General features: G+C 23.7%; 1 protein-coding gene across 1 annotated transcript in view; it reads left to right on the forward strand.

The window, feature by feature from the left end:
• Positions 1 to 257: 257 nt before the first annotated feature.
• The window catches only part of LOC122848884 (alkaline phosphatase, tissue-nonspecific isozyme-like), a 38,999-nt gene continuing 26,625 nt past the window's right edge, over positions 258 to 12,631 (forward strand). The window contains exons 1-2 of the mRNA XM_044147284.1: positions 258 to 2,099; positions 5,539 to 5,780. Of these exons, the coding sequence (XP_044003219.1) occupies positions 1,955 to 2,099; positions 5,539 to 5,780 (387 nt within the window). The 5' untranslated portion in view covers positions 258 to 1,954. The remainder of the gene's footprint in view (positions 2,100 to 5,538; positions 5,781 to 12,631) is intronic.

Below are 12,631 nucleotides of genomic sequence, written 5' to 3' on the forward strand. Positions count from 1 at the left end.
TTTTTTTGACGAATAATATGTATATAATTAAATTGACCTAGTCAAGTATGTACAACCACGTGGTATAGTAACATAAACATAAATTCATACTTTGTCCTTTGAAGGAACCAAACGCTGTTGCGGTTTATATATTGCAGAAAATTTACTGGTGTTACGCGCATACTCGAGTAAACCAACGAGAGAAAGAGAGACAAATATTCGGAAAGTTGCACATCTGGTAGTGGACTCATCATCGTTGAATACTCAAAACAGTACGGGCGTCGGTTCCGTCACAGACACTTCTATAAATTAGTGATATCTATTTAAATTATTCAACTAATTAAATCAACGTCAAATGTCAATAAAAAAAATCCCATTTTTAAAACAAAAAAAAAGCTTCGAAATACTATACAAATTTTAATTTTGCTTGTAGAAATTTTTCGAATGTGTTACTATAGTGTAAATTTATTTTCGTGAATTTTTTTTAATTAAAAAAAAATTGGATTGACATTTTTGAATTTATGCACCTGTAGCTTGATACAATAAACTAGTGAAATTGAATTTTTTTTTTTTTTCACATGCAATGTTTAACAAGGCATTTAATAATTTGAATAAAAATTTAATTGAAAAATTAAATAGTTAAATTAAAAAAAATATAAAATCACTAATCTTGATATTTTAAATACTGTTAATATTTATTTGTTTCGATTATTATTTAAAATTTAATAAACAATTGAAAATTAGTTTAAAAAAACAAATCGAGTTATTAATTTTTTTATATTTTTTTTTCTATTGAATTAATTAGTTTTGTGACTTAGTTCAGGTGGCTCTTGGATCGAAGAATTTTTCATAATTTTTTCAAGAAATTTATCTGTTCAATTAAAAAAAAATAAAGGAGTAAAAAAACTTTAGTAATTTTGAGATTAATGTTCTTTGATGAAAAATAAAAGTTTGTTATAGAAAAGAGCAATCATCGCTTTGACCATAAAAGTGCATCTGGAAATTAACGATGAACTAAAATCATAAGACGTAAAAAAGATAAAAAAAAAAAAAAGTTTATTAGTTAATAAAAAATAATAATAAATATTATATTTTATTAAATTTTATTATTTATTTTTTTAGTGACTATATTGTGTTGTATAAAATACGATAATTTGTTATCGTTAAAATTTTCCATCTATAAAAAAAGCTCTTGATAAATTCTAGTAAAAATAAACAAATAAAAAAAAATAAACTAACAAAACACAAATCTATATGTTTGTGGTGGCTTTGAGGATTTATTTCGATTGAATTCACAGATGAAGTGTGTAAAGTACTAAAAACTACTTCAAGAGAAAAGTCGAGATTATTTTGTAAACTTAAATAACGCTTTTTTTTTTTTAAACAAAAAATACTAATTTTTTTTTTATTTTTTTCAACTATAAAGTTGAGTTTGAACGTGGCTCAAGTAAAAAAAAAAGGCTAGCTCTTTTTAAAAAAGTTAAAAAGGGTCCTGCAAAAAAAAAAAATAAATAAAAAACCAATAAAACTGAAAGAAGTGAAACGAAAGGATGAGCACGTGAAGAAAATAAAAAAGAAATAAAATTATCCAACAAAGTACTCAACTGTGAAAATTAAAAAAATCAAAATTGTCTTTCTGAAAAAAATAGCGTGATGTGAATTCGTCAATTTGTAGAGTGTCAAATAAAATTCAAAAAAAAAAAAAAGCCAATTAAACAATAGTAATAATAAAAAGTGAAAAAAAGCTCAGTGTTCTTGTTGACTTTACAACAGTCCAGTGTACTGTCATGACAAATTAACAAACATAAAAGTACACTTGGTGGTTGTGTTCAGCAAAAATTTCAAGTGTATGTGTTTGTGTATGTGTTTTTGTTAAGCTTGTGAAGTGGTAATGAAGTGGGAAAGTGTCACATAGAATTACATGAAATAGTGAGGGGCCAGGCAAACTGGCCTGAGCCGAATTTAATATTCGGAAATGCGGCAACATTACCACCACCACCATCATCATCGTCATCATCATCGTCATCATCATCGAGATTATTACAGACGTAGTATACTTAGCCCCGCCCTTATACTCCTAACAATTCAGACTTTTGTTCAAGTATTTGCTGGTGACCAAGGTAAATTGAAAAAAAGAGCTTTTTTTCATTAAAATTTTTCTAACGAAAAAAAACGAACAATTCAATTTTTTGCTGCTTCTTTTCAGCAGATTTTTTTTAAAATTTATTTTATGAAAAATGATAAAAATTGTATGGACTATTATTAAAATAATTGTGATGGTTTTGATAAGTTATCTTTTTTTTTTTTTTTTAATAATACGAAGATAAGATGAATTCAATTAATTTTAGTGAAAGGTTTTCTGGGGTTATTAACATTTTGAACATGATCAATGAAAGCTTCGTTCTCGTTTTAATCGATGACAATCACGAATCACTTAACCCTGTTGATTGACCATTCAACGGATCATCGGTTTTCATTATTATGTAATCACTTTGATGCTATCATCAATGATCTTGGTACTATCAATTTAAACCAGGAGTCAAGTGGTCATTATTATTTTTCATTTATTCTGTGTGAGCTTTCAATTTCTTCTTTGATAAATTTAAAAAAAAAAATCATCAGCTTTTTAAATTGACGAGAATAGCATGTTGATATATTTTTTAATCATTTTATTGATTAAACAAAACTTAGTTAAGCTTTTTTTGTTTTAATACTGAAAAATAATTTTAATATTATTTTTAAAATATCGTGCTTTCTTTGAGGCAAATGTCAAGTAGTAAAACAAAATTAAAAAAAAATAAAATAAATAATCTCAATTTATTTAATTAATTTTTTAGATATTTTTATCACAAAAAAAAATACATTGATATATTTTCTGTATTTTAAATATATAAAAGAAAATTTGAAAAAAAAAAAAAATTTTAATATCCATTTTTAAAATGATAATTAAAAAAAAAATTGAAAAATTTTTAGTTTTTTTTTAAAGCTTACACTGAGTCATAATAATTTAAAAACTTTCATGTTTCCCACTTCATAAATTAAAGTGTTTTCACATGAACATTTAAAATATAAAATCGAAAAAAAAAAAAAAAAAAGTAAAAATACAATGAAAATAATACGAAAACAGCTGAAGAACTAAATTCGTTCTGTTGTATAAATATTGATGTTTCTATAAAAGCCTTAAAAATATACACATAATATATATTTGCGTATTAATCGACAGAAATATACACAAGATATGTGTATTTTAGTTTGATAAATAAATACTTCACAAATATCTTTAATAAAAAATATTTTAATATGAAAGATATAAATGGAATTTCACTATTTGATTTAAATAAATATAAAAAATATATTTAAAAAACTTTATGAAATAATTTTTTCCTAGTGTTATTATTATTAAACATCGATTTTCTAAAACAAAAAAAAAGGGCGTTATGCGCGACATAATAGTAGTCGTTTTACTATGTAGAAAAAGTGTGTTAGAAATAAATAAAAAAAAAAAAAAAATAAACGATTATAGTGGTAAATTAAAGGGTCCATATGAATCGGCACAATGACGAGACAGTTATAAAGAATCCTCAATTGTTTTTTTATCCCTCTGAGGGTGCGAGAATGTAGAGGGAAAAAAAAAAAAAAAAAATCTACTTTTGGCAAAGAGTATACGATATATGTAACTAATAACACCGAGGGGAGCCCAAGCATATCACACACCACAAAAAAAAAAAAAATAAATAAAGTTCACAAGGGTCTAGTTTTTTTTATTGTTGTCAGATGAGACCTTTTTCACCCTCTTACATTTGGTTACTTTAGTTATACTACCTTGCGTCCGCAAAAACTACCAAATTTACAACGAAATCAAACGAAATATTATCCTCTTCTGTAAATAATCCTAAAACGTTGCTTATTGAATGGCAACTATATATTTTTTTTTTTTTATATAAGAAAAAACACTTAGATAATATTTTAAGGGATTGAGAAAATGTATCTTTCAATTTACGACACTTCATCTTGTCAATTAAATTTTATAAATGAAAAAAAAAAAAAGATAATGTGTTTTGAAATTTATGATTATTTATTGATTTTAAGTTGGTAATAATTTAGTAATAAATATAAAAATATCTTATAAATATGAAGAGGATATCAAATGATAAATAGCTTTATTTTTTATTTATATTAATTTTCTGCTTGTAAGGGATATGTAATTAATTTTACATGGAGATGTTTGTTGAATTCACTGTGTAATTCTAGTGAATGAATACAAATATTTGATTAATTATTAATTAAACATGGGGATTAAATACTATCATCATTCAAGATTGAAATGTAAAAAAAAAATTTGAATAAATACACTTGGAATAATTATAAACTTTTATTTTAATTATAATATTTTTAGAATATAAATAAATAAAAAAAAATTATATATAATGAAATACTTTTAATGTAAAAATATGAAAAAAATATATTTTTTTATTTAATTACTTTAATGGCTTTAAAAATGGCAAAAAAAATATTTATTTTATGATTTTTTTTAGTTGGTAAAATTGTTAATGAAAAAACATTTTTTTTTTTTTATTTGTACGTAATTAATTAAATTATAAATAAGTAAATTACACTAAATTAATATTTTTTATTTAAACCGGTTATTTTTGTAATTAAAAAATTATTTTTATTATTTTTTTTTTTTACATTAACACTTTGAAAAAGTTGCTCTATTTTGAGTTTAATACTCCCGTTTTACACCACTTTTTTCCTCTCAATATTAAACCTAAACAAAATGCAAAAAACTTGGTTGTTTTTTTAAAAAAAAAAAACGAAAAACAATTCTTATTTTAAATCCAACATTTTGAGTGGAAATTTCAACTTGAATATTTTTTAACTAAATTTTTTCTTTCTTTTTTTTTTCCCCATTGCGATAACAAATAATAAAAAAAATATTCAAACATAAATCTCAAAAGTAAGACAGTTAAAACAATGCCGACAAAATACTACTACAATTTTCATTCTTTATAATTTTTTTTTTTTTCCTTTATATTATTTTTCACAATTTCAATAATAATATTTTCAACAAAATTGGTTTTTCTGTATATTTTAAATTTTTTAATGGAAAAAAAATAACCAAAACAATTAATAATATTTCACTAAATAATAACAACAATAAAAAATAAATATTTTCATAAAAAAAAAACCAAAAAATTAAATGTTGGATATAAAATTGAATTTAAAATAAAAAAAAAAATAAAATATGACAAAAATTTATGTGACAATATCACTCAAAGGAAATGCCCCAGTTTGTTATATATGGAGCTTTGGGTGAGCTAAATCCTGGAGGTTACTGCTTCAAGATTTATGAAGCATGCGAGTATACAAAAAAAAAAAAAAAAATTGCCAGACAATTGTGATCAAAAACCTAAAGCTTCCGGATATTTTCCTTTATGTTATTATTCTTTTTGTCTTTGAATAAAATTTAAGAGAATAAAAAATAATAATAAACCTCTTTTTTTTACTTTGCATTATTCTTTTTACATTAAAATATATTATTATTATTTTTTTTTACAGAAAGAAATGTGTGGTATGATGCAGCGACACGTAATATAGAATCAAGAATACGTTCAGCTGGATCAGGATCAAGTGGAACAACACCAACTGGTGAAGCAAAAGGTGTTATATTATTTGTTGGTGATGGTATGGGAATGAGTACATTGACAGCAGCAAGAATATTAGCTGGTCAAAGACATGGAAAAACTGGCGAAGAAACAGAACTTGCTTGGGATACATTTCCGGCTGTTGCACTTGCTCGAGTAAGTTTTACTTTTTTTCTAATTTAAATATACCTTACCACGAAATAAAATAGTTGAATAAATTTTATGACAGTCTAAAAATATTAACTGTGTAATTTAGCAAAAGATAATATTTAATAAGTGTTATTAGCCAAACATATATATGGGGCATTTTTAGTCAAATCACGGGGTCATCTGCCTGACCCCTCTACGTTTTTGATAAGATGATCTATTTTTGGTTGATTTTAGGCTGAAATTAAGCCTCTAATTTTTTTGGATTTTTTCATCAATTTTTTTAGACTCCATCATCGTAAATATCATTATTTTTGGAATTTCTCAAAAAGGACCATTTTTGACAAAAAAATTTTTTGTTTCCAGAAAAAAAATTTTACGATTTTGATAAGATGAGCTATTTTTGGTTGATTTTAGGCTGAAATTAAGCCTCTAATTTTTTTGGATTTTTTCATCAATTTTTTTAGACTCCATCATCGTAAATATCATTATTTTTGGAATTTCTCAAAAAGGACCATTTTTGACAAAAAAAATTTTTTGTTTCCAGAAATTTTTTATTTTCAAAATGAATATAAGTTTATAACATATAAATTTTTGATTTCAAAAAAATATTACAAAACTAGATTTTCCCTTGGTAAATTTTCTGTTTCTGCATTTTTAGAAATTTTTTTTGCTGAAAATAAAAATTTAAATAAAAAAAAAAATATTTATATTTCTGGAACCAAATTTTTTCTGAGCTTAAAATGCGTGTATTGTGTACCTAATTCTGTGAAAAAAAAAAATCAGAAAAAAAAAAATAGTCTTTTTTGAGAAATTCCAAAAATAATGATATTTACGATGATGGAGTTTAGAAAAATTGATGAAAAAATCCAAAAAAATTAGAGGCTCAATTTCAGCCTAAAATCAACCAAAAATAGCTCATCTTATCAAAATCGTAGAGGGGTCAGGCAGATGACCCCGTGATTTGACTAAGAATGCCCCATATACAAATACAAACATACATGCGTACATGATCCTGATGTCATACAAATGACATGAAAATTTATTGCATAATTTATCGGGAGATAGAAAAAGAGGGAGAGAGAGGCGAGAGTAGAAAAGCATACTCGTGAGAATTATCCAATAAATATATGCATATATTCCTTGAAATACTAAACCACATATATATTATACAAAGTGCATAGGGATAATAATTAATTAGTAAAATCCCGAGATTGACATGTACGAAACTATGAGTAATATATGTACACAACATCTGCAAAACTTCGATTATCCAGCGTCAATGTTTATTTCCCTTGTGCATAAATGACAGCATGCAGGACAACCACAATCGCTCTTCATTTATATAAAAAAAAAAAATAGACAAAATTTAAATAATAAATGGCTACACCAAAAAAAATAACATAAATAATTTAAATACTGAAAATGACATGAGTGATATTTGTAAAACAAAATAAAATTAGTTTTAATAAAATTAATCAATAATAAATAATTTAATATTAATTACATTATTTATTCAATGATAAAATAATTTAATTAAAAATTTTCACCTTGTAAACAGTGAATATATTTAAAATGATATTTCATGTTAATTAATAATTATTTATTGGAATTTTTTGATGTTTTTTTTCTTTTTAATTATTGAATAATTAACAATGCGTGAAAATTTTTTTAATTAATTAGTTTTAATTTGATGTTATGGTATGGTTTAATTGTTATTTGTTTTTTTTTTTTTATTTGATAAGCCGAGTGTGCTTGATGAGACACACAAAGATTGATGTTTATATGATAAAATTGGCTGTTTTAGCCGCTCTTAGACGTTCATCTACCAGCATGATTTATAATTAAAATTACTGACCTGAAAATTAACGGCATCAGATAACATGATATTTATTATATCATATAAAATTATTTGGCTATGTATAATAGTTATTTCATAGAAAAAAAAATAAGGAATTATTATTAAATCGATTTTGTAGTTGACAAAAAATTAATAAGAAATAATTTTACGTAGGTGGGACGCTTCGCGTCACCTATGTATTGGATTTGTCTACCGAAAATTAAAAAACGCTCTCATTTCTTAAGTAATTGTCAGAGACACTTTGTGTTAGACCCAAAAGAAGCGTATTTTCAATCTCTTTAATTTGTATATTTTCGATTTTTTCTCAAATAATTATTAAAGTTGCCAGAGACAAGAATGTTAAAAACCTTTTTTTCTTTTTTTTTTTTAATATTAAATAACTTTTTATCTGTAAGCGTGATCGATTTGCACCGATTAATTAAAAGTTTCCTTTTATTTTGATCTTTAAATCGCCGCTATTTTGAAAACTCACGGAGTTATTAGAATTCTAATAGAAAAATTTGATGTGGCTGTTTTTTTTCCCGATTTACATTGGAACCCAACAAAATCATGTTTTGTGGAGATTCGACGCGCAGTGTTGGCAGCCCTGCTTAGTTCGTCTCACTCACACAGATGAACATATGTTTGTGATAAAATTTCATAGTGTTGTGACTAAACAATATGACATTTTATTTGAAAAAAAAAAATTACACTAACTAATAATTGCACATAACCCACCGGAGTATTGAAAATTTTAATTTTCGTTATATATGATTTTAAAAGTATGTTTGTAATATTGTGATTGTAAATTATTAAGTTACACATTTGTTATTGGCATTTAAATTATTAAGTTCAATATGAAATTTCAATGATAGTTTGCCAAGAGAATAATATTTGTATTGTCCTCTGGCAAACGGTCTATACAATGTACCTGAAAATTTATACAAACACCGAATATCCTCTAACGGTTTATCGCATCGATTGGCAATTTTAAAATACAAATACTCAATTCACTTTTATATTTTATACACAGAATATTTTAAAGCTAGTGTGGCAAATAATTTAATAAATAAAAAAAAAAAAAGGATGAAACTTATAGCTTGCAAGAATTTACAGTTTTATATTTTTTGCCTATTCATTTGTAATAGTCATCATAAAAATAAAAAATACTGTATCATTAAATCTCGCAATCAAAAAACAAGATAAATTTTGTTTTTTTTTTTTTAAATTGTCACTGTGTTAGTTTATTGTTTCATTCATTCAAACAGGATCATCCTTTTTATTTGTTATTTATTTTTATCTATTTTTTGTTTTTTTTTAATATTTATTTTTTAAGCTTCTCACTGATCCTATTTTGATTGAACCAAATACACTCGTATTTCCGCTTGAATTTATTTTATAAAAATAATATTAATTATTTATTTGAAATTTGAATTATCAGTAAATTAAAATCAACTATTGGACAAGTTCCAAATAACCTCTTTAAAAATACTTAAAAATAAATTTATGTATTTTTTCCATTGAAAAGTTTTTATATCTATGAAAAAAATTTCTTAATAATATTTTCATATTATTTAATAAATATGATAATATAACCGAGCTAATTCTCGAAGCTATTACTAAACAAGTTGACTGAGAAGTTGACGTGATACACATAATTTTCAGTGAGAAACTTTACCAAAAGACTTTTCAAAAGTTAAACTGGTAGAAAATATTTTGCATTCATGAATTTAAATCTCGATTACTGTACATCATGAGAATTGTATTTAACGAATTTACCAACTTGATTTGAACATTTTATTTATGATTTAAATTAACTAAATTTATATACAATAATCTTTTCGTTTTATTATGGTAAAAATTCAAATTGTCAAATTTTCAATATAAGCTGTGATTTTAGATAAATAATACCACTTGGGAAAATATATATAAAATATATTTTGAATATTTGAGAAGTTTGAATATTTTGTAACATTTGAATTCCCAATTGAGCCAATCACATGACAATAAAAATCAACGACCAACTGGGACTTGAAGATGAAGTTCCATATGTGTAATTTCAATCTCGATTTCTCATTTTTATTATCTGACATTTTTTTCCCCATTCAAAAAAAAACATAATGATAAAAATGTCAATTAAAATTTTTTTTAATTACTAAAAAAGATATACTGTTATTGGCAAAAAATTCATTTACAAATAACGTTGTAATAAATTAAATTTTCAAGGGTTTCTCTAACAAGAACAATTTACAAACTTTTATAAAAATGACAAAAAAAAATATACAGCATTTAATTTACACATTGAACTGTAAAATGCCTCGAGGAAATTCAGTGAATAAAAGTAGTAGTAAATTTAAAAAGGAAGTAGAATTTTAAAAAAAATAATAATAAAAAAATATTACGTATTTCAATGACTAGTGGTCATTGAGTGCGATTTTTCATCCACTCAATATCCACTTGCTGCTGAGTTTTTTTTTTTGTTCATCTGAAAATTGAATCTCGTGTGTTTATGACACCCTTTCGAACCTTTTTTTTTTTCATTTCATTTTTTATTCAGAATTAATTTGACAGAAAGGATCATTTTCACTGAATCTGTTAGAGACGTGTTTTTAAAAATAAAACAAAAATAAAAACAGATAAACAACATTTTTAATTTAAAAAAAAAAAGGGAATCATTTGATACGAAAAAGAAAATAAATAAATGAAAAATATTGCAAGGAAATTTCGTTGAGTAATATTGAAAAGAAAAAATGAAAATAAAGAAGGATAAATTTTTTTTTAAGTATGAATAATCATACTGATGAAAGTAAAAATAAAGAAAAAAAAAATTTACGACAACTGGCATTATTCCAAGATAATATTTGCCAGCTCAATGCGACCACATAACGTTTCATCATATTTTGGCTTATAAATTGACGCTAGTCGTATACAAAAATTTTTTACGAGCTTAGTGAGTCGAAGGGTGTCATTAAAGCACATCTAAACAAATAAAAATCAAGTTAAACTAATCAAAACTACTGTGTTGATAAAATAAATATATTAAAATCATATATAACGAAAATTAAAATTTTCAATACTCCGGTGGGTTATGTGCAATTATTAGTTAGTGTAATTTTTTTTTTTTTCAAATAAAATGTCATATTGTTTAGTCACAACACTACGAAATTTTATCATAAACATATGTTCATCTGTGTGAGTGAGACGAACTAAGCAGGGCTGCCAACACTGCGCGTCGAATCTCCACAAAACATGATTTTGTTGGGTTCCAATGTAAATCGGGAAAAAAACAGCCACATCAAATTTTTCTATTAGAATTCTAATAACTCCGTGAGTTTTAAAGATATCGTTTTCAAAATAGCGGCGATTTAAAGATCAAAATAAAAGGAAACTTTTAATTAGTCGGTGCAAATCGATCACGCTTACAGATAAAAAGTTATTTAATATTTAAAAAAAAAAAGAAAAAAAGGTTTTTAACATTTTTGGCTCTGGCAACTTTAATAATTATTTGAGAAAAAATCGAAAATATACAAATTAAAGAGATTGAAAATACGCTTCTTTTGGTTCTAACACAAAGTGTCTCTGACAATTACTTAAGAAATGAGAGCGTTTTTTAATTTTCGGTAGACAAATTCAATGGGTAGGTGACGCGAAGCGTCCTACCTACGTAAAATCATATATATAAATATTACATTATTTTTTTATAATCAATAATGACAACATGACATTTAAATTAATATTTAAAATTTAAAAATTAAATGAAAATATAAAAAAAATAATAAAAAAAAAACTTTTAAAAAAGAAATAACTAATTTTATATATTTTACATTCAACTAAATGAATAAAAAAAAAAAGAATTTTTCAAATGAAAAAAACTTTTTAGAAATCTAAAAGATACTGTAATATTTTTTCTCTTTTTTTATATTTTATTATTTTTTTATTCGAAAAAATGAATAATCCTATATAACGTTAAACTTTTATATCACAAGTATTATACTTCAAATGGTTTTCAATTTTTTTTTTTCTGAATAAAAAATAATTCAACATTTATGTATCGAAAGAATTCATGGAAAAAAAATAAAAGTAAATGAATAAAAAATATTTTTCAATTTGAAATAATGAATATTTATTTATATTTTTTTTTGTCATTTAATAAATACTAATTAGTGATGATAATTTTATCTTAATAGTTATTAAAATGATATTAATTAGGGCATAAAAAATTTCATAAAATGATTGTAAAAAAAATAAACAAGATACCAATTAAAAATATAAGAGCTGAGCTTGCGAGCTTAATTTTCTACCTGAGTTGTTGATGACAAATATCAATTAATATTTTTAATGAACGCTTTTCAATCATCTACTCATTCAAATCGTCAGTCATGAGGAGATATTAATGACACAACAGTGAATCATGTATACGACATTTTCAATGTGACATGACTTGACTGAACAAACTTCAAATCGATTCAGTATAATTATTAACTGTATTAAAAATAAATAATTAACACGATAAAATTAACAAATAATATTCCAATATATTCATTAATCTGATATACTTTAAATATTTATTTTTTTTACTAAAATTTAATTGTAAAGTTCATACAATATGACGTCATGATGTCTAGTTTTAATAAACATTTTAATACCCACATTGTTTCAGCAATACAATGTAGTAAGCATGCTTTAAAAATAAAAAAAATTTTGTATTATTTTAATAAAAGAATAGTCAATTGTTTGGTTAAACAATAACTAAATAATAATATTTATTATTCATAATAATTAATAGCCCAAAAAATTCATTTTGAAATTATATATGCAATATTAAATCATTTAAACCTTCATTGAAATTTTTATCCTCATTAAAAATATACATATCGAAAGTTTAATAAATTCGTGACAAAAATAATTTAAATACTATACATAAATTATTTTTTTTTTCTACTCTGTATTTATCAAAGATTAAAAATTTTTTTCTTTCAACAAAATAAAACTACATTTTAGCATAAATGTATGTACAAAT

The sequence above is a fragment of the Aphidius gifuensis genome, linkage group LG2, assembly GCF_014905175.1.
Source record: "Aphidius gifuensis isolate YNYX2018 linkage group LG2, ASM1490517v1, whole genome shotgun sequence".
NCBI classification, from domain to species: Eukaryota; Metazoa; Arthropoda; class Insecta; order Hymenoptera; family Braconidae; genus Aphidius; species Aphidius gifuensis.